Below are 23612 nucleotides of genomic sequence, written 5' to 3' on the forward strand. Positions count from 1 at the left end.
GATAAAACACAGTTGTGTAGGATAGGTAACAAATGCAATGGATGATAGTCACGATGCAAAAAAATTTTTTGACAGGCTAATATATTTGACTGAATCTCATAAGCTAAAATTTAATAGGGATGAATATTTGGTCTTATAAATGTAAGGTTCAAAAAATAAACTTAAGTAATAGTTGAGGGAGGTATGTTTAAAGAGCAATTTGTCTAAAAAAGATCTGGGGATTTTAGTGGACTACAAGCTCAAAGTAATATATCCTTGCGACATAGAAGCCAAAAACAAAAAACCCTGACTTGACACTGTCTTCAGAGCTTTAGGTAACTACTAGGAATAAAGAACTGATAGCTTATTCTATTGTATTCTGCATTAGTCAGACTGACTGCACCTGGAGTATTTGTGTAGTACTGCCTGCTACCATTTAGGAAAAATATTGCTAAACTGGAGAACATTCAGAGGAGCTGGGCAACTACTGTGGTGAAGGACTTTTGAGTACATGCCATATGAGAATCATTTAGAGGAAATGAGTTTATTTAGTCTAATGAAGAAGTCTTGTGGACAAAATAATTGTCTTAGATATTTGAAAGGATGTCATATGGAAGAAGGATTAGACAGTCAACAGATAACAGTTGCACAGAGACAGATTTACGTTTGATGCCAGGGAAAGTCTTTCTAACAATTAAAACTATCCAAAAGTGGAATGACTTGCCTCTGGAGGTCTTCACCTAGAGGATAGGTATCCAGTTGTTGAGCATTCTCTAATGAAGTATAAACTGGTCTAGGTGGACATTGAAGTTCTTTTCAATTCTGATATTTTTTGATTCTCTGACAAAAGTTTTAGAATTGTTGAAAACTACATGTTTTAGAATAAAACCATGAAGCCCGTGGAAATACGGGAAAGGAAAGAAAGATAGTAAATAGGAATCTTACAGCAATAAACTCTAAACTAATACTTTACCTTTTCTGTTGCTCTTCACTTAGTAACAAGGTGTTACCTATATTTAAGAACTTTGCCACAAGTTAAATAAATAAAATATGTGGAAAAACCATGAAGTTAGATACAGTAATATTACTAGTATCATTAGGGATCAGATGAGTGTTCATGCAATTGGAAGAAAAGCAGAATTTCAGGCTGTCTGAGTACTTTCTATCATAATTATTATATTTAGATGATGGGATTGGATGATTTTTTAGGTAACTCACCTGTTACTTGGAACTTGACAGTGGTGACAGCTAAAATTATGGATTTTGAATTGAAAACAGTCAAACCATGTACATGACCTCTGCCTTTTCCTTGGTTAACTATATAAAATTGCTGAAAATACTAAAGATGGTTGATATTTGTGAAGGGAAGGAGTAGTACTCCTTTTGACAGCTTTAATTCTTTTTCCCTGGAGAGTGGATATTGCCCTGAAGTATACTTATTTCACCTTTTCTTCTCACTCTTCTTTGTTCACTTTTTTCTTCCTCTTCACTTTTCTGGTTTTTTTTTCCTCCCTTTCACTTCTGAGACCTCATATCCCAAAGTGATGGATTATTAGGATTACTGAGGTCTACCTTAAAGAGTATAATCAGATGTAATTAACTTTTGTGTGGTTAACGTCCAACTTTCTTACTAATCCTGTCTTAAGCCCTGGTTGCTGCTGCAGTTTATATATACGATAACTCATTAAAAGTCTATAATGAATATTATAAATTCAGTTTTCTATTGATATTGGAAATTTCACTAATTATATTTATTTGCTGAATGTTAAATGATTAACATATATCCTCTTTTTCTCTCTGCTTAATTTTTTTTTAGCGGATGGCAAACGTTTGGCTTCAGTTGGAATAGATGATAGTCATACTATTGTGTTATGGGACTGGAAGAAAGGCGAGAAACTGTCAGTTACAAGGTAGAGAAAAGACTCTAAACTCATCAACAACATCAATGAAAGAGTGAAATGTCTTTGGACTTGAAAATATCTTTAACTAGAGCTTTTTAAAAGATCAAAACAATTTTGCTACCACAAGTACAGCATATTAATATACATTTCAAAATCTTTTTGCATATTTGTTCCATTTTATCTCTTGACTTTCGGCTTTTCCCCTCTTCGGGGGTTTGTAACTGGGTTGGTATGGGTGCTGCCTGTACCAGTGCAGATTGCAACCCCTCTGCTCATTTCAACAAACATAATAAGCATTTATATCTAAGCCACTGGGCTAGTCAGCTGAGAGTGTAAACACAAAAAAGAAACCATCTCTGACCTAAAGAATATGTATTTTCCTGGGGAAAGAGGGAGAGGATATAACCTTTACACAGGTAAGTAATCTGAAGAGAAAGAAATAAAACAGGATTCAGGGAAGGATTTATGGGAAAGGTGGATCTGAACTGAGCCTTGAAGAAAAGGATTCAGAGCAGTACATTTGAGAAGGGAGCACATCCTGGGCATGGGGGGATGGCTTGTGAAGGTGAGACAGTATAAGTGAGACAGAGAAAACTTCAGGGATTGGGAATAATTGCTACTCAGGTTTAACTGAAATATAGAATGTGTGAAGGGAATAATGTAAAATATAATGTAAAATAAAGTTGGAAAGGTAGGCTCGCAGGATGGTACATTTAGAGCTGGAAGGGACCTTGGAGGCTGTCTGGTCCAGCACTTCCATTTTACAGTGGAGGGGATTGAGTCCCAGAGAGGTTAAATAACTTTCCCAAGATCACATGGGTAGTATGTAGAACTAGTTCAGTCCCTCTTCTGACTCCAAATCCACTGTATTTCCAAATCAGTGTGTAACGCAGGCTTCCCAAGATGAAGTCAGACCATAGAGGTCTTTACCTGCTTGATTGAGTAGTTTTTATTTTATTTAGAGACCACAGGGAGCCACTAAAGCTTTTTTTTAGTGAACTCCATGAACTTTAGAGTAGGAAGGAACTTACAGACCATCTAGTTAAACCCATTCTTAATTGAGTAAGAATCCCTTTTCTACTACATACCCAGCTTGTCAATCAACTTTGTTTGGAAAAATCTCCTGTGAGGAGGAACACAACCTCCTGAGACATGCCATTCCACTTTTGAATAGCAATTATTAGGAAGCCCAAGTGGTTCTCTTTACAACTTCTATCTATTGTTCTTTGTTTTGCTATCTGGGGTCTAGGAGAACAACTACTTTTAACGCATTGGGGCATAATCTTCACTACACCTTTTAGTCTCTGAGGAGAAGAGGAAGTTTGGTTCTGTATTCCTATAAAGGATCAATTCTACCAAGTTCCAGGTTCAAAGTTCTGCTGGACTTTTGTCCCATAGCCCTAGCTTCTCAGGGCTTCTCTGCCGAACTGTCAGCAATATCTGGCCTGGAATCCTTTCTTCAAGGTCCCTGTGGCTTGAGCGCAAGAGTCTGGGACTCCATTTACTGCACCTGGAACTGAAAAGAACAAACCAAACAGATCAAAACTGTAATCCTGTTTCTCTAGGCCACAAGGCCAAAAGGGAAGAAAAGGTACCCTTTTCTACCCAGTTTCCTGCAAGGTACTCACTCATACTGTGAGTGAATGAGACTTTCATCTTTGGACACTCTGGGAAAAAGAGATTGTGTCTTATTTTAGCCATCCATCAGGTAGGGGAATGCAGAATATCTTTTCCCAGAATTAGGTTTCTAACATCTCTCACAGGGATGCCTTCATCTTGAGTGATCTGGGCATTTGCCAAAGCCCTTTTAAGCAGGAGTGAGAAAGGCATGTGGATCAGTAGTTCAAGTTTAACACTAATAGGACTTATAAAATCCTTTTCTCACAACAAGGAAGTAAGTAGGTACAAGTGTTTTCATCTGCATTTTAAAGATAATAAAACTGAGGCTTTAAAAGTTAATTGACTTTCCCAGGGTTACACAGGCCTCCCCCAGCTAGTCCCCTTTGCTGCTCATATTACTTCTCACATACTCTGTGTATCTTCTGTGTACTTAGTTATTTGCATGTTCACCCCAAGAGAATATAAGCTTCATGAGGGCATATGGTTTTTATCTTTCTTTGTATTCCTACCATTTAGCTCAGTGTCTAGAACATAGTAAACACTTTAATAGTAATTGTCTGAAGAAGTATTGAACCGAGGTCTTCTGACTTCAGTCTAGCACTCTTTCTACCATGTCATGCAGTAGTTATTGTTGTCTTTTTGGTCACTTTTTTTGTTAAAAATACCATCTGTGACTTTCTCCATTAATATGTAATCTTTCTACTTGAAACTATTTTGAAAAATGAATGACCTGGTATATTTGCCAAACCTGTCATTCATCTTTGAAAGATTGTGGAGAAAGTACCACAGGAAAGAAGAGGCCAAGATCTTTTGAAAATGTATAGATCTTACTTAGAGACTCAGCACTGACTTTGGATTTGGTGCAATCAGCACTATGTCATTCACAAACAGGAGCTTTTGGAAGACCTTTCCATCTTTTAATATTTCTTCTTTACTTTGACTCTCCACAGGATTTCTTCCATGACTGTGGCAAATACCAAATACCTTTGGCAAGCATATGTTTTCCTGTTTCATCCTTTGTCTGATATTAATGATCAGCTGCTATCTCACCCTGGAACTTCCCTCAGTGATCCTAGCCTTTTCAGCCTGGAACATCCTTCAGCTCTGCCGGGCTCTTTCTCCCATTAATAAATTCTGCCTAGGACCTTCATTCCTCCCAGAGAGTGCCCCCAGAAATTCTGTGAGAGTATTTACCCTCCAGAAACCCTGAAAACCTGTGAAGACTTTAGTCCAGAGAGGTTGCTACAGGAGGATATGTTTCCTTCTTAGAATTTAATTGCTTTCCTTTCTTTGGGGACTATAAATGAATTGAACATGCATACACAGATTTACACATTGCTGTATCTTAAGAGAACAAACCAAGACCACTGTCCCTGCATTGACTAGGCATTTTAAAATTGACTACTATCCTGTGAACATATATAGTTTAATTGGTTCTTGCTTTCACCTCTGAAACCAGCCAAGAAGTTCTCGCCTTCTTTCCCCAACTATAACTTCATAAATTAATGCCTATCTAGGCCTGAATAGCTCCTTATTCCCTGAAATAATATATAATAGATAAGATCCTACTCATCTTCCTTGTTGGTTAATCAAAAGTAAATGAAAAAATATTCCAATCCCTATTCTCATTTCCCTCAGTTACTGTGTCCAGAGATCTTGAAATGTAGATTTAAAAATGGAAGTAATAAATAACACCCTACTCCTCACCAATTACCATCCTGTAACCTACCCTTTGAAGGAGTGAGCAGCTCTATTGTACATTAGAGACTGAATTTATACAATAGGGAGAAAGCTGGGAAGTCTTCTTGGAAGGAACTGTCTCTTCTCACTTAATGCCATTTCTCACTTTGTGTAAATGATGGGGAGGGTTGTCTGAGCAGCAGCTGCAATCACTGGTGCAGCCCTGAGTCAGGGGTCCTCCACTCTAGGTACTAAAGCCGCTTGACTGTGGTTGGAGCCCCAGAAGGGGAGGGGTAGGTCTGCGGAACTGGCCACTTATTTTAAGTGGAAACTAGCTGTATTGCTGTAGTCTAGATAAAGATTAGAAGGGTCACAGTACCTTCCCAATCCCTATGTCTAGCCAGTTTTAAAGAATGTACTCAAATTTCATCAGGGCACGTAAGTCTTATTTGTAGGCTTTCTTCTTTTCTTGTTCTCATATGGAAGTTGTGTTACCATAAAATCATTTGGAGAGACAATTGCCACCAAAAATGGGACTCGAAATGGCATGAAGACACGAGGCTTCTATGTAGCTTGGTTTTTCTCTTGCCTTCCTCAAAAGCCATATTTTCCAGCACAGTTTTCACTAACCTTACTTATTCTCATCTTTATGTAGTAGTCACTAAGAATTAAAGTAAATGTTGATTCAATTTGGAGGATCTTGTTGAATTCTTCATATATTTTATTTACCTCTTCATCTTCTGCACCACATGTTAACTCATAAACTGCACTTACTTAATGATCTTTTTTCAAATACTCATCATGAGCACTGCAATATAAAGATGACCAAGAAATGTTGCCTTTGGAAGCATGATAAAACCAGTTCTTATCCAAGGAGAACCTGTGAACCAGTTTTGCTTTAATCTCCTTTTATCTTATGTTTTCATTTGTAGCAGTTATGTTCGGAGTGATGTGATTTAATTCTGTTAGTATTACATCCACTAACTGGTCATTGAACAGGGATCACACATTTAGAGTACCAACAACTACCTTAATGTTTATAGATGTTTTAGCCGCCAATATTTAATTCTAAGTGGATCAAAAAGCAAAGTGGATAAACAATAAATAATTATATTAAAATGATAATTAAAACAATATACAAGAATATATGAGATGCTATTCAAGCATTGCTTAGGGAAAGAATTTATATCTATAAATTTGTCACTCGAGAAAAAAATAACTTGTATACACCTAGAAAACTAGATAATTAGAAAATTAATAGTTCTCCCTCAAAATCGCATAAGTAGAAATCTTAAAAATCAAAGAAGGAAAAAAACAATTGAAATATAAAGACTATGAAGATAAAAATAAGAGCTAGTTTTTTAAAGCCTCATAAAATGGACAAACTAATAGCTCAGTTTACTAGAAAGGAAGAAATGAGAGCTAGGATTTATATTGAAAATCATCAGAACCCATCATACACAAATATATGCTAACAAAACTGTTTTTGTTTAAATGGACTAATTTTTGCCAGAATAGAAAATATTCAGATTAAGAGAAGAGGAAATAGAAAATCATAACCTATTCTCCAAAAGAGAAATTGAGCAAGCTATAAATGATCTCTCAGAGGGTCGGAAACCATGATGAACACATAAATTTACATGAAAACTTTGTCACATATTTAAGGAACAGCCAGTTAAACAGGATGCAACGTAAACTGTTGGTGTAGTCTAAGAAATATTTTACCAAACTCCCATCTGTGAGACAAAGATGGGCCTTCTACCTAAACAAAGGAGGAGTAAAGCAGAGGAGGGAAAATCTTAGACCAATGATAGAGATGCTCAAAATACTTCAGTGTATCTCTGATCGCAAAAATATAAATATTCCATCTAGTAAATTAATATGTAACCCATCCTGTGTGACTCATCTTTCCCTAAATTCATCAAATGTGGATGTACCCATCATGCTGGGATCTTTCTTTACTTTTCCTTGATGTTTTAAGGATACCCTTGGAGCTCATGAACTGCCTAGCAGATAGCCCTTCACTATCTAAGAGAAATACAATGATTAGAAAAAGTGTATCATATTCTGATTACTCTTAATCTGGAGTTAGACAAAGGAGCTCACTAGGCAGCAAACTATAGTACAGACCTCAGGGACAAATGCTAAGGAAGTGTGGAATCAGGGAGTGGTCAGAGAAGAATGGTAATATTCAAAGATGACTCTTCTTTCCAACTTTGCCTCTTGCTATTGTTGGTACCACCATCTTTCCCAGTTACGTAGGCCTAAAAGCTTTGCAGTAACCTTTGACTCTGCCCTCTCCTTCACTCTCATCCTATCAGTTGCTAAGACTTGTCTATTTTACTCTCATAATATCTCTCACATCTCTCCTTTCTGTTTTATTCATTGCCACTTTTCTAATCTTATCCTATTTTATCATTCACCTGAATGGAAGCCGTAACTGGCTTTTAACTGATCTCTCTGTCTTTGATCTATTCTTTCCTCATCTCCCAAAATAATCTTCCTCGTTCAGAGCTCTTACCGTGCCACTCCCTGGGACCAAAAAAATGTTGCTTGTAAATTATTTTCTTATAGACCTAACATAGGGTAGAGAAAAGCTAGCAGATCCTGGACTTGTATGTATAGTGACTGAAGGATTGAGAGTTACAGGGCAAGAGAGTTAAAGAAAGCTCTACCTCAAGCAAGTCCTAAAAAATACTCAAAGTATATGAACAGGTAATATTCAAAGGAAGAAATACAACTTGTTAATTATCACTTTTTTTTGATGAGGCAGTTGGGGTTAAGTGACTTGCCTAGGGTCATACATCTAGTGAGTGTTATGTTTCTGAGGCTGGATTTGAACTCAGGTGCTCCTGATTCCAGGGCTGGTGCTCTATCCACTGCGCCACCTGGATGCCCCAATTATCACTTTTAAAAAGCTCAATCTCACCATTAAAGAAATATGAATTAAAACATCTTTGGGAGACTACCTTATGTCTGCCAAATTAGCAAAAATAATTAAAAGCACCAAAGCTTAATGCTGATGGGGTTGTAGAAAAACAGATTTATATGAAAAATATAAAGAAGTCTTTATCAGGACTTTCATTAAATAATGCAAAGTGAGAAAAAAAGAACCAGTAGCAAAATGAAAAGAATGAATGGACAAAGAATCCTGATGAATAATTAGGAATAAGATGTTTTGTGGTTTAAATCAATTTAAATGTAAAGAGTTACAAAACAAGTTTAGTTCGTTGTATTTAATGTTAAATATTAAGTTTTTAATTAAGTATGGAGAAAAAACTTTTAGTAACATCCTATTCTTATGTGGTAAATGTTCAGACTCCTTGGCCTGGCATTTGGCTCTCACTATCTGGCTCCAAACTCCCTTTCTGGATTTATCTTAACATCATTTCCTCTCCATATCCCCCTATTGTCACTTGTTGAAATTCTTCTTTCAACATCCAGCCTGTTGTACTATCTCTTGCCTGATCCCTTCAGTTGAATATGTTTGTTTCTTTCTCAGATTTTTCCTAGAACACTCTGGTTAGATCTCTCTATTACCGCTATCATATTCTATATCACACTTAGTTGGTTTCCTTGTCTGTAAAATGAGGATGATAATAACACTTACCTCAGAGGATTGTTGTGAGGATCAAATGAAATAATATATGTAAAGCATTTTGCCAGCCTTCAAGCACTATATAAATACTAGCTGTTTTCATTATTATTTTTATTACATGTCATATCCTATGTATAGTTTATTGAATATATTGAATATAGTTTCTGTATATTTTTATTGAGTCTTAGTTAATGGTTATTGAATTCTTAGGGGAGATATTATCCAAAAAGTAAAAACTAAACATTTTGGGTTTTGTTTCAGAGGAAATAAAGATAAGATTTTTGTTGTGAAGATGAACCCGTATATGCCTGACAAGTTGATTACAGCTGGTATTAAACATATGAAATTTTGGCGGAGAGCGGGTGAGGAAAGGCATTTTTTCTTCAGATGTTGTTTAGGAAATATTAATTTTCTTGATAATCTCTGTTTTTCTTCTAAGTATTTTAAAAACTAGTTTAAAAATATTTTATTGGCATTTTGAACTTTTTAGCCATATTAGAAACATTACATATTTGCAAGATGTTATATAATTTAGTAATTAATCATTGCCATACAGTATTGTAGAACATTATCGGAATTAATATTTATATGTAAGCTAAAATCCTAAGGTTTAATGACTTACTTACGGATATACCAAGGAATTCAGTGATACTGTTACAATTATACAATAATTCAACTCCTGTCCTGACTTAATGGTACTTTTTTTTAGTCATTTGTAACTGTTGTACACAAAATGTTCTCATATCTTAAATAGTCTTTCCTCTTTAACAAATACCAAGATTTAGAACAAGTGCTGGGTAAAATCCAATAAACCTAATAATGCATAATAAAGTATTGAAATTGTTGACACATCAAGTGCCTGTTAAAGAAAAGGAAGATTTCCCTCTTTTAATTTCATTCTAAATTCTTCTGGGAACTACTAATTGAACTTTAACAGGTGCAGATGACTCCAGGCGGCATATTTGCTGTTCCCTGTATACAACACTCTCTCTTTCACTTCCAAGACTTTGTAAAGGTTGCCATCTCATGTCTAGAATGCTGTTCCTACTCTCTTCCACCTTTTGGAATCCATCATTCTCTTCAAGGCTCACCTTGGGTGCCTTCTCCTTTAAAAGGACTTTCCTAATTCCTGTACTTGTCAATGTGCCATCACAATTACTATGTATTTTTATACATATTCTGTTTTTAATTGATTTAATTTTTTCAGTTATCAAGCATTCACCTCCTCCTTCCCACCTCCCCCATCCACTGAAGGAAAAAAGAAAGATAAAGAAAACCCCACTATTATAAAAATATGGTCAAGATGGATTCCCACTTTGAGCATATCCAAAAATGCCTTGCTGAGCCTGAATATTTAGTTATATCTGTGATATTTTTATTTGGATAGCCGTTTTTCATGAAACAGTGAACTTTCAGACTTCAGTGAGTAAACATTTATAGGTATACAGATTTAGAAGTGCACGGATTACTTTGATTCTTTTAAAGTGTGCTATTGATTTTTCCTTTAATATATCATTGTTAGCGTTTTCTCTCAGAATCATTGCTCTTTCATGCCAGCATGTTATTTACAATCCCAGGTTTTAAAAGGGTTTATAAAATTACCTATAGGTTGTGGCGGTTTTTATTCATGTTCTTAGTATAATAATCTTGAAAAATAATTATTGGCCCCCCATTCCAGCTCTCTATATATAAACGAAAAATACCACTATAAATACCTGAATTAGACTCATCCCAAGAGGTGATTTAGCAAGGAGTTGATTTCATAGGTAGATTTACAACTATTGGTGAAAACTGGATTTGGAGTTTGTATAACCCTTCTTATCCCTAGCTTGTGTATCTAATAGTTGTGTGACAGTGGACAAGTCACTTCATTGCTCTGACTGTTATTTTCTTTCTCTGTAAAATGGTGTTATGATCCTTGTAATACTACTTTATAGAGGTAAAGCACTTTGTAAGTATTACGTGATATAAAAATGTTAGTTATTATCATAAATTGACTTTTTAATACTGCCTAGCTTTTTTTTTGTAGAAAGAATGAAATTACAGTGATTTCTAATTTTATAAGTTTTAAAAGTAGTACTTTAATAATATGATTTTTAATTCTAAAATAGGGGGAGGATTGATTGGGAGAAAGGGCTACGTTGGTCCCCTGGGGAAAAGTGACACAATGATGTGTGCAGTGTATGGCTGGACTGAAGAGATGGCATTCTCTGGAACTTCAACAGGAGATGTGTGTATCTGGAAAGACATTTTTCTCATAAAAACTGTTAAAGCACATGATGGACCAGTATTCAGTATGCATGCTCTGGAAAAGGTAAGTAAATTGTCAATTAGAAGGATATACAATTCTGTCTTCCCAATAATGTATAGTGAGTGATTCTATAAATAAAGGAGCAACGCCTTTGCACTGACATTGCCACCCAATAGTAGTAATCAGTCTGGGAACTAGAAGGTTGACAGGAAATAACATGGATTGTGTCTTGGCAGCTTGGCCTGCCTCACTTTTCTCAGTTCTTCCCACTTTTTGTACAATAAGTAAAATAATTATATAAAAAATTTTTCTCATGTTATAGGGTAGTATTGACACTCGTTCTCATTGATAAAGCTTCATTTAAAGGAGATATCATCATTATCTTTGGCAGCCAGGGGATAAAGGGTACATATATATGTATACACACATATACTACATATATATATGCATATATATGTATATGTATACACACATATACTATATACATGATAAATATTTAAAATACCATTATAAATACCTACATTGTTATGTGTTAAACTGTATAAATTATATTTATATAATCATTTTCTTCTCCCTGGTGTCCCTCCATGTTTTATCCTACATTCCTTATCTATCTCACTATTGAACTTCTAGAAAAAACTTTCCACTTGACCAAATTACAAAATCTCAGAATCAGAGAGGACCTCAGAGATACACATCTGTGAGCAGAAATCCATTTTATAAGGGTCCTAATAGGTAGTTATTTAGTATTTTCTTGGGGGCTTCTGCTGAGGGAAGCCTGCTTCCTTCTTGAGGTGGATGATGCCACCTGTGAATGCCTATAGTTTGGGGGTGGGAGCTGGTTTTTCCTTCTTTTGAGCCAAAAATCTATTTCTGTCTGCAGCTTCTAGTGCTCCCAGTTCTGCCTTCTATTATCAAGTAGAAAAGATCTGGTTCATCTTCCATGTGATGGCCCTTTCAGTATTTCAAGAACTACTATGGCCTAGCCCATCCTAGGACTTCTCTTATTCAGGCCAGTCATCCTTAGTTTCTTTTTCCAAATGTTACATTGCATATAGTCTTTGCCGTCTTGAGCATCCTTATCAGGATGTTATTTCACTTATCAGCATTTTCCTTAAATGGGACTCTCAGAATTAAACACTTTAAATAGCTGTAAACAATATTTTTTTTGCCTTTTTTTTGGTGAGGCAATCGGGGTTAAGTGGTTTGCCTGGGGTCACACAGCTAGTAAGTGTCAAGTGGCTAAGGCCAGATTTGTACTCAGGCCCTCCTAACTCCAAGGCTGGAACTCGTATCTACTGCACCACCTAGCTGCCCCAGCTGTAAACAATATTTAACAATTACAGTCTGACCAGGGCCAAGTAAACTATACACTAACTTCTCAATATAACATTAGCATTCTTGAATATCAGATTACATTGTTGATAAAAATATTTAGCTTTCTGTCCACTAAAACTCTTTATCTTTTTCAAACTTCTATCTGGCAATGCCTACCCTTATTATACTTGTGAGTATGTTTTTTAAACCTGTGTGACCACAGTTGTTGCTATTAAATTTGACCTTTCATCTTATCACATTCAGGCTATCATTTTATCTTGTCAAATTTTTTTTGGATTATGACTCTCTTTTCCAGAGTCTTAGCTGTCCCTCTCAGGTTTGAATCATCTGCAGATTTGATATGGATGTCATTTATGCCTCGAAGTGATGGTTGAAAGTTTTAAATAGTGCAGAGCCAAAGACAGATGCCATGTACACTCCACTAGAGATCTGTCTCTGTATGTGTATTCTTTCTAACTTCCTATGTGTACACACATATGTGTGTGTATATATATACATAAATATGTATACACACACACACACACACACATATATATATATATATATCCATATGTATACATAATATTGCTGATAACATTGAGGACCTAGAAAGCATCCAGAGGCGGGTAGCTAGGGTGATGAGGAGTCTTGAGATCATGATGAGTAAGGATCACTTGAAGGAACTGAATATGTTTGTCTTAGATGGGGAAAGTGCATAGTTTCTGCCTTTGAGTGTTTGAGTAGCTGTCATGGGAAGGAGAGATTGGACTTATTCTGTTTGGGCACAGAAGGCAGACCTTGGAACAATGGGCAGAGGTTGTAGAGAGACATATTTGGACTTAAAGCAGGGAACAGACTGCTGTCTCTTAGAGCTATTGAGGAGTACAGTGCAGTGGGCTGTCTTGGGAAGGCATCTTCCTGTCATCTTCACATCATCAAGTGGAGGACAGATAACTGCTTGACTAAAATGTTTTAAAAGGATTCTTTGTTTAGTGCAAGTTGAATTGGATGACATCTGAGTCTTTTTCCAACTCCTATATTCTCCTATGTGATTCCACGTAATTCATATGCTCATTTTGGGGGGTACAAATTATACTTTCCTAGGTTCACTTTTATTTAGACTTAAAAATTATTTGTTAAGAAATGTTACTGTGCAAAATTTTCAAGCAAAAGTTTTCTTAGAGGGTTATTTTCTTGGTGTTATTGAGATTGTGTAGTTCTGATAAATTACATAGTGAAATAGTGCTATTTGAAAACTAACTATGTAATGGCTGCTCTTGAAAATGAATCTGCTATCAAAGTGAGGATTGAATTGGGAAAGTAGTTAAGTAATTAAAATAAATAGGATGGCTTGTAGTTTATTCTTTCTGTTTTAATTTCTTCTCTGATGCCTTGTTTTTTAAAATTAATTCAAAAAATTTAAGTCAACAAAAATGTAACTTTTCTTTCATTCTCCCACACACACTTTTTAAGGAAGAGAAATAAAACCACTATATAAAAATGTCTAGTTAACAAAACAAATCCTCCATTGGTCCTATTTTTTTAACAATAAAAAGTTGCAATCTGTACTCTAAGGCCATCACCTCTCGGTCAGGAAATGGATATCGGGTTTCATCAAGATTTCTCTGGAATCATAGTTGGCCATTGCCTTGATGAGAGTTCTAAAGTCTAAGTTGCTTGCCTTTACAGTGATGTTGTTATTATATACATTTTTCTCCTGTTTCTGTTCACTTCACTTTGCATCAGTTGTTACAAGTTTCCCCAGCTTTCTCTGATACCAACTCATTCATCATTTCTTATGGCACAATAGTATTCTATCACATTAATATTCCATAATTTGATCAGCCATTCCTCAACTTGATGGAATTTGCCTAGTTTCTTATTCTTTGCTATAAAAAAAGCTGTTAATAAATATATTTGTACATATTAGATCCTTTTTTCTTTTATCTCTTCACAGAAGAAACCTAATTGTATATCCAGTGTAAAGGGTGTGCACAGTTTAATAATTTGGAGTGCATAGTTCCAAATTGCCCAAATGGCTGGACCATTTAACAGTTCCACCAAAAGTGCAGTAATGTCCCTGTTTTCCCAAAGCCCATCTTGCATTTTTCATTTTCCTTTTTTTTGTCAACTTTGCTGATCTGGCCATCTAACTTCCTTGGATTCCTTTATGTCTCAGGTAAAATCCTACTTACTATAAGAAATGTTTTGCCACCCCTTAGTGCCTTCCCTTTGGTAATTACCTCTAATTTTTCTTGTATGTATTTTGTTTATTTTTGTTTTCAAGTTGTCTCCCTCATTACACTGTAAGTTTCATGAGGTCAGGGACTATTTTTTACCTTTCTTTGTATCCCCAGCATTTAGCACATTGCCTGGCATTTAGTAGGTACTTAATAAATGTTTGTTGACTAGATCATTATTGTATTAATTTTCATTTCTCTAATTATTGGTAATTTAGAGCATCTTTTCATATGGATGAATATGATAGCTTGAATTTCTTCTCCTGAAAAGTACCTGTTCATATCTTTCAACAATTTATTAATTGGAGAGGACAGAGCCATGATGGGGGAGTAAGGCAAGAACTAGCTTGAGTTCTCCCAAATTCTCCCACAAGTAACTTTAAAATAACACCTCAAAACGAATTCTGGAGTGGCAGAACCAACAAAAAGGATGGAGTGAAATAATTTTCCAACCCAAGACAATTTGGAAGGTTGACAGGAAAAGTCTGTCTCACTGAGGTGAGGGTGGACCACAGTTCAGCACAGGCATCCTGTGCAAGCCAGCAGCAGCCTGCTCCACAGCAAGCCAGCAGTGAGGCCTTCCACCTGGTTCAAGCCAGCATCAAGGCTCAGTGCCCCTCAGCAAGCTAGTGCAGGCCTTGGGGGCAACTGAATCCACAGCATCAACTCCCAGAGCTCTCAGCCCACAGATAGTAAGGGAGCTGAACAGTTGGTCAGAAAGAGATTATAGGGTACACTTTACTGGCACTAGGTGCAGAACTCTTGCATTGCTGAAATAGGGATTCAGGTCAGAGACTTGGGTCACGATTTCAGGGTGAGGAGGAATACCGGCACACTAGAATGTGGAGACTCAGGGGAGCAGTGATCTTAGTCATAGGCCCAGGGTGGAAAAGAGTGCTTATGGTTATGCAGAATCCAGAGCACAGGCCTGGAGAGCAGTGACCATATCCCCCCTCCCCTTAAATCATGCCACCTTAGAAGAACCAAAAACTTATAGATCCCTCAAATTAGCTCTGAAAACAGCAGCATGAAAAACCTGACACCTGAGATAGTACACCTCAGCCCAACTTTAATATAAAATTAAAAGTCAAGAAATAGTCTGGGAAAATGAGCAAACAATAAAAAATAATCTGCCCATAGAAAGTTAATATGGTGACAGGGAAAATAAAAACACAAACTCAGAAGAAGACAACAATGTCAAAAAGTGGCTACAATGTGAAGCCTTTAAGAAAAATGTAAGTTGGTGTCAGGCCCAATAAAAACTCTTAGAATCTCAAAAAGTATATTAAAAATAAATTAAGAGAGGTAGGAGAAAAATCAGGAAAAGAAGTGAGAGTGATGCAAGAGAATCATGAAAAAAGTGAACGGTAAAGGAATCATAAAAAAAATAGAAAAGATGTATAAAAATTCACTGAAGAAAACAACTCCCTTAAAAAGTAGAATTGAACAAATGGAAAAGGAGATACAAAAGCTTAATGAAGAAAATAATTTCTTAAAAAATTAGAATTGGGCAAGTGGAGGCTAATGAATCCATGAGACATCAAGGAACAATAAAACAAAATCAAGAGCTTGAAAAAAATAGAAGAAAATGATCAATATTTCATTGGAAAACAAGTGACATAGAAAATAGATCAAGGAGAGATAATTTAAGAAGTATTGGACTACCTAAAAGCTATGATCAATAAAAGAGCCTATACATTATATTTCAAGAAATTATCAAGGAAAACTGCCCTGATATCCTAGAACCAAAAGGTGAAAAGGAAATTGAAACAATCTACCAATCACCTCCTGAAAGAGATCCCAAAATGAAAACTCTGAGGAATAATAGCCAAATTTCAGAGTTTCTAGGCCAATAAGAAAATACTTCAAGCAGCCAAAAAGAATTGGGCAAGTGGCGGTTTAAATATCATGGAGCCACAGTCAGCATTACACAGGATTTAGCAGCTTCTGTGTTAAAGGATCAGAGAGCTTGGAATATGATATTCTGGAAGGCAAAGGAGCTGAAATTAGAGCCAAGAATCACCTACCCAGCAAAATTGAGTATAATCCTTGAGCAGAAACAACGGATCTTCAGTGAAATAAAGGACTTTCAAACATTCCTAAAGAAAAGACCAGAACTGAACAGAAAAATTTGATTTTCAAGTATGAGATTCAAGAGAAGGGTAAAAAGATAGATAGGAAAGAGAAAACATAGATTCAGTAAGATTAAACTATTTGTTTACATACCTACATGGGAAGATAATACTTATAACTCTTAAGAATCTTATCACTATTAGGGCCGTTAAAAGCAGTATATACAGACAGAGGACACAGGTGTAGGTTGACTATGATGGGATGATATACAAAAAACAAAATTAAGTAGTGAGAGGGATACATTGGGAGAACAGGGAAGGGAAAGGTAGAATGGGGTAAATTATCTCACATAAAAGAGGTACAAAAGAGCTGGTACAGTGGAGGGGAAGGTAGAGTGGGGGGGCAATATTTGAACCTTACTCTCATCAGAATTGGCTCAAAGAGGGAATTAAAAAAACACTCAGTTTGAAATCTCTCAACTTATAGGGAAGTAGGAGGGGAAAGGGATATGAGAAGGGGAAGAGTGATCAAAGAGAGGTCAGGTTGGGGAAGGCGGAAGCAAAACACTGGTGAGGAGAGGCAGGGTGAAAGGAAAGAGAAGGAGAGACAAGGATAAGTTGAGAAAATATGATAGTGGTAAATACACAGTAATCATAATGGTGAATGTGAATGGATTGAATTCACCCATAAAATGGAAACTGAGTAGATTTAAAAACCAGAATGCTACACTATTTTTGGGTTTTTTTTGGGGGGGGGGAAGGGCTAATCAAGGTTAAGCGACTTGCCCAGAGAAAGAAAGATTAAAAATTAATTGGAAACTAAATAATCTAATCCTAAAGAATGTGTGTGTCAAAGAGCAAATTATAGAAACCGTCAATAATTTCATCAAAGAGAAGGACAACAATGATACAGCAAACCAAAATTTGTGGTATGCAGCCAAAGCAGTACATCAGGGAAAAATTATGTCTCTAAATCTCTAAATATCTCTAAATCTCATCAGTAGAACATAGAGCAGAGCAATTATTTGGGCATGCAACTTAAAAAACTAGAAAAAGAACAAATTAAAAGTACTCAGTTAAATACCAAATTGGAAATCCTGAAGATCAAAGGAGAGATTAATAAAATTGAACGTAAGAAAACTATTCAACTAATAAATGAAATTAGGAGTTGGTTTTATGAAAAAATCAATAAAATAGATAAATCATTGGTTAATTTAATTTAAAAAGTGAAATCAGATTACCAATATCAAAAATAAAAAGGGTGAATTCACTGCCAATGAATAATAAATTAAAGCAATTATTAGGAGTGTTTTGCCCAATTATATACCACAAAATATGCCAATCTAAGCAAAATGGATGAATGTTTATAAAAATAGAAATTGCCCAGATTAGCAGAAGAGGAAATAGAATACTTACATAACCCCACCTTAGAGAAAGAAAGTGAATGAGCCATCAAGGGCAAGATAGATTCACAAGTGAATTTTGCCAAACATGTAAAGAATATTTAATTCTAGTGCTGTATAAAGCATCTGGAAAAAAATAGGTAAAGAAGGAGTCCTACCAAATTCCTTTTATGACACAGATATGGTGCTGATAACTAAAACAGGAAGAGCCAAAACAAAGAAAGAAAGCTATAGACCAATTTACCTAATGAATATTGATGCAAAAAGTGTAAGTATGATACTGTCAATGAGATTACTAAGTGACCATAGTAATCTAGTATTTGATAAACTTAAAAATCAAAGCTTTTGGGACAAAAACTCAACATTTGAAAAAACTTGGGAAAACTGGAAAACAGTTTGGCAGAAAGTAGTTAGAGACCTACATCTCACACTGTATATTAAGATACGGTCAAAATGGGTACATGATTTAAACACAAAATTGGTACTGTGGGCAAATTAGAGAAGCATGGAATAGTTTACCTGTGACTTCTGTGGATAAGGGAGGAATTTATAACCAAACGTGAGATAGAGAGCATTATAAGAGTAAATTGATAATTTTGATTATATTAAACTAAAAAGGTTTTGCACAAACAAAACCACTGCAACCAAGATTAGAAAGAAAGAAGAAAGCTGGGAAACAATTTTTACAGCTAGTGTTTCTGATTTCTCAAATATATAGAGAACTGAGTCAGATTTATAAGAATGCAAGTCATTCCCCAGTTGATAAATGGTCAAAGAATTCGAACAGGTAGTTTTCAGATGAAGAAGTCAAAGCTATCTATAGTCATGAAAAGATGCTCTAAGTCACTTTTGATTAGAGAAATGTGAATTAAGACAACTTTGAGGTAGTACCTCACACCTATCCAGATTTGCTAATATGATGGAAAATGAGAATGGATAGATGTTGGAGGGAATGTGGGAAAACTGGGACATTAATGTGTTGTTGGTGAAGTTGCGAACTGATCCAACCATTCTAGAGAGCAGTTTGGAACTATGCCCAAAGGGCTGTAAAACTGTGCCTACCCTTTGACCCAGCAATACTACTACTAGGTCTGTAACCCAAAGAGATTTTTTTAAAAAGGAGGGGAAAGGACCTATTTGTACAAAAATATTTATAGCAGCTCTTTTTGTGGTGGCATAGAATTAGAAATTGCGGGGATACCCATCAATTAGGGAATGACTGAGTAAGTTGTGGTATTTGATTGTGATAGAATATTACTATGCTATAAGAAATTACAAGGAGGATAATTTCAGAAAACATGGAAAGACTTACATAAACTAATGCAGAGTGAAGTAAGCAGAACCAGGAGAGTCTTGTACACAGTAACAGCGGTGTGGTATGATTAGTGTGATTATCAACTATGAATGACTTTGCTGTTCTCAGCTATATGCAATCATGAGGACTCATGATGAAAAATGCTATCCACTTCCATAGAAAGAACTGATGGAATCTGAGTGCAGATCGAAGTATGCTATTTTTCACGTTATTTTTTATGGTTGGTTTTTTTTTTTTTTTGGTTTGTGTTTGCTTTCACAACATGACTAATATGGAAGTATGTTTTGCATGATTGCACATGTATAACTTGTATTAAATTGCTCACTATCTAGAGGAGAGATGAAGAGAGGGAGGGAGAGAATTCAGAACTCAAAAATTTTTTAAAAGAATGTTAAAAATTAGCTTTACATGCAGTTGGGAAAGATAAAATGTTTTTAAATTTTATCAGTTGAGGAATTGTTCTTATTTTTATAAATTTGAATAGTTTTTTATATATCCTTGAGACGGGACCTTTTTCAGAGAAATTTGTTGCAAAGATTTTTTACCTGCTTTTCTTCTAATTTTAGTCACATTGGTTTTGTTTGTACACAAATCTTTTTAATTGTATGTAATCAGAATCATCTGTTTTACCTCCTGTCATCTTCATTTCTTGTTTGGTCATGAATTTCTTTCTTCTTCTGATTTTTTTAATATGTCACCCTTTATGTCTAATTCATATACCATTTGGAGCTTATCCTGGTACATGATTTGAGATGTTTATGTATCACTAGGCTACCGTGCTCGTTTGTTTCTATATATTGTTCTCAATCTGTTCCCCTGATAAACCAATCTCTGTATTTCTGGTGTAGTGCCATGTTGTTTTGATGATTACTGCTTTGTACCTGGTACTGCTAGGTCTCTTTTTATCCCTTGACGTTCTAGACCTTTTCTTCTTCTAAATGAATTTTGTTAGTTTTTTGTTTGTTTTTAGCTATAAGTAATGAAGTAATTCTTTGGTAGTTTGATTGTTGTAACACTGAATAAGTAAATTAATTTTAAGTAGTATTGTTTTATTCTATTGGCTCACCTTGAGTAATCAATATTTCTTCAATTATTTAGACTTTGCTTTATTTGTGTAAAGAATGTTTTGTCATAATGTTCATGTATTTCCTGTTTGTGTCTTGGCAAGTAGGCTCCCAAGTAGTTATTTTAAATTTGATTCTTTTATCTTCCTTTCCTGCTCATTAAAGAGGAAAACACGATCTTGGACTTCTTGTATTGATTAAATTACACTTCCAGACCTTGTCAGAGTTTACTTTTAATAAGTCCTTGATAGCTAAAAGATCCTTGAATCTCTCAGAAAGTAAAATCTTTTGCAGAATATGTTTATGAAAGATGAGAGGAAAATGGGCCTCTAACCATTTTAATTTAGGTAATTATCTCATATCTTGTTCTTATGCCTCATTATGTGTGAAGTTTTTGAAGGCTGTGTCTTTGAAACAAAACTTCTAGTAGATTCTACCAAACTTCAAGTAAAGTCTTGGAAATAGATTGCATGTTTGATATGTGAGAAAGTAGCCTAAGGTCAAAGAGGTTTGTCACTTGGCACAAGGTGATGAATTTTTCAGCCACAGAAGCTCCTAAGGTACTGAAGGTATGTGATTGAGCTGCGTTGGTGGAGGGAGGGAGAGCCAGTCAAGGAAAATAGTGGATCTTTGGAATACATGCTTTATATCATTTATCTCATATTCAACATTATAGAACCCTGCTGCTGCTGGATTGGTAAACTGTGCTTTGGTTTGACACATAACTGGCAGTAGCATCTCTTAACCATCATGGAACATTGGCTTCCTCTGTTTTATAACAGTATATTACATTTTTATTTCTACACTATTACTTACATGGTTTTCATGTTGTATGCTTGAGGGTAAGAGTGAAGAATGGAAATTATAGGAATTATTCAGAGAAGGCAGATTAATCAGACAGGACTAGTAGAAAGTCAAAGGTGGGGTGGGAGGGATAAGGAATTAAAGATTGAAGACTAATCCATGTTTATGCATTTCTAAGATTCATAAACCACTTATAAAACTAATTTGTTCAATAAAATTAAGCACATGTGCAAGATACTGTGCTAGGTCCCAGGATAAATGAGATGAATGAGATAAATTCTTGCTGTCAGGGAGAATACAATCTAATAAAGGAGATAAGAATTATACACACATTTGCTTTCAAAACTCATGCAACTTAATTATACATTTTGATTTTTACAGGGCTTTGTAACTGGAGGAAAGGATGGAGTAGTGGCTCTCTGGGATGATTCCTTTGAAAGGTGCCTCAAAACCTATGCCATCAAAAGAGCTTCTTTAGCTCCAGGATCTAAAGGTGATCTAAATTTAGTGTACTTAATAGATTTTAATAGCTACACATGTTTTTCTCATTGGTATTTTTTGTCTTTAAAAGAGGCATAATGTAGAGGTTCTAGGTTCATGGTGGTCTTATATTGAAATGCTCCATATAGTTATTTTAAGAATGATGTGTCAATTCATAGTTCTAATTTAGCACATCACTACAAAAGTTAATTAAAAAATTTTTTCTGTTTTTTTAAGGAGCAGTAGTCACTTGAATACATCCATCACATAGTTAGTAGCTTTCTTGTCTGCTTGACATCTCTGTATGACTCTAGTCTTCCACAAAATATAGATAAAAATGAACAAACCTTAAATATAGAACCACAGAATTTCAGTTTTAACGACCCAAAATGAGATGAAACCCAGAACATTTTGAAAAAAATCCATTCCACTTTTGTATAACTGATTGTTAGGAAGATTTTTGGGACATCAGACCTAAATTTTCCGTTTTACGACTTCTACCCATTGTTGCCAATTCTTCTACCTCAGGCCAAACAGACTGAGTCTAATCCATCTTCCAAAAGACCACTTTTCAGATGTGAAGACAGATATCATATTCCCTCTTTCATCAAATTTTATTCAGACTAAATATCTGCATTTCCTTCCGGATCCTCATATGGCTTAGACTCAAAGCTTTTCTTTATTCTGGTTGCCCTGTTCTGTAGCTTATGATTGCCATTCCTAAATTGTCGACTGTGATAATGAGTATTTTATTCCACATGTGGTTGGATCAGGGCAGAATATAGAGAGATTTTCACTATTTGATTCTGACAGTTATGAGTCTGTTAATGAAAATTAATATTACATCAGCTTTTAGGTTGCCATATTATTCTGTTAACTCATATTGCATTTGCAGTCCACTAACCCCTCCCCCCACGCACACATATGTTCCTCAAATTACTTTTTAACTGACTTCTAGTTGAAAAGATTTTTTTTTCAACTCTAGTAGGACTTTTCATTCATCCATCTTAAATTTCATCTAATTTGATATATCCCAGTGCTGTAGCCCATCAAGCTTTTTCGATCTTGACCATCATTCACAATATTAGCTAGCTCTCCCAGCTTTGTGCCATCTGCATATTTGATAAAGATGTCATCTATGCCTTCAGTTAAGTAATTAATAGAAAATATTAAATAGCTTAGGACCAAGTACAAATTCCTGAGGTTATCCACTAGAAATATCCTTCTAAGTTGATATTGAAGACTACTCTCCATTCAACCATTTCCAAAGTCATCTGATTGTCTTATCATTTAGCCCACATCTCTCCATCTTATCTACAAGAATAGCCTAACTATAAATGGCATCCTAAAATCTGTATGAATGATATCTTTATCATTCCTCTTATTTACCAGTTTAGTAATGTGAAAAAGGAAATAATGTACTTTGGCATGATCTGTTGTTGCTGAAACCATCTGATCATCATCACTTCCTTTTCTGTCTATTCAGTAACCATTTTGCCAGGAATCAAAGTTAAATTCACTGGCCTGTTGTTTATAGATATCCCTTTTTGGAAAATCAGGGTAATGCTTATTTCTTCCCAGTACTGCATTACATCTCCTTTTCTCTGTAATCTTTTAAAGATCATTTACAACCACTTAGCAATCACATATTCTGCTTTTTTCAGTACCAGAGAAGATGGTTCAACTCAGTCAGATGACTTGAATTCATCTCTTTTGCTATTTGATTTTTATTTGGTATCTTTTTTTGTGTTAGCCATTTTTTGTTCAGCTGAAAGGGTATTACCTTTGCAGAAGGAAAAAACCAGAAGCAGAATGAAAATTGAACATCTTTGTCTTTTTTTGTTTCTATATGTTGTATTTTATTTTTATGTTCCTCAGTTACATGTAA

The 23612-nt window shown here is 35.3% G+C and overlaps 1 protein-coding gene across 1 annotated transcript in view; it reads left to right on the forward strand.

Moving 5' to 3' along the window:
• Positions 1 to 23612, forward strand: part of EML5 (EMAP like 5) — a 182298-nt gene that overhangs the window by 82933 nt on the left and 75753 nt on the right. Inside the window, exons 16-19 of the mRNA XM_027844842.1 lie at positions 1796 to 1889; positions 9040 to 9140; positions 10890 to 11092; positions 21626 to 21737. Of these exons, the coding sequence (XP_027700643.1) occupies positions 1796 to 1889; positions 9040 to 9140; positions 10890 to 11092; positions 21626 to 21737 (510 nt within the window). The remainder of the gene's footprint in view (positions 1 to 1795; positions 1890 to 9039; positions 9141 to 10889; positions 11093 to 21625; positions 21738 to 23612) is intronic.

This window comes from Vombatus ursinus, unplaced genomic scaffold (assembly GCF_900497805.2).
Source record: "Vombatus ursinus unplaced genomic scaffold, bare-nosed wombat genome assembly UNPS02014945.1, whole genome shotgun sequence".
NCBI classification, from domain to species: domain Eukaryota; kingdom Metazoa; phylum Chordata; class Mammalia; order Diprotodontia; family Vombatidae; genus Vombatus; species Vombatus ursinus.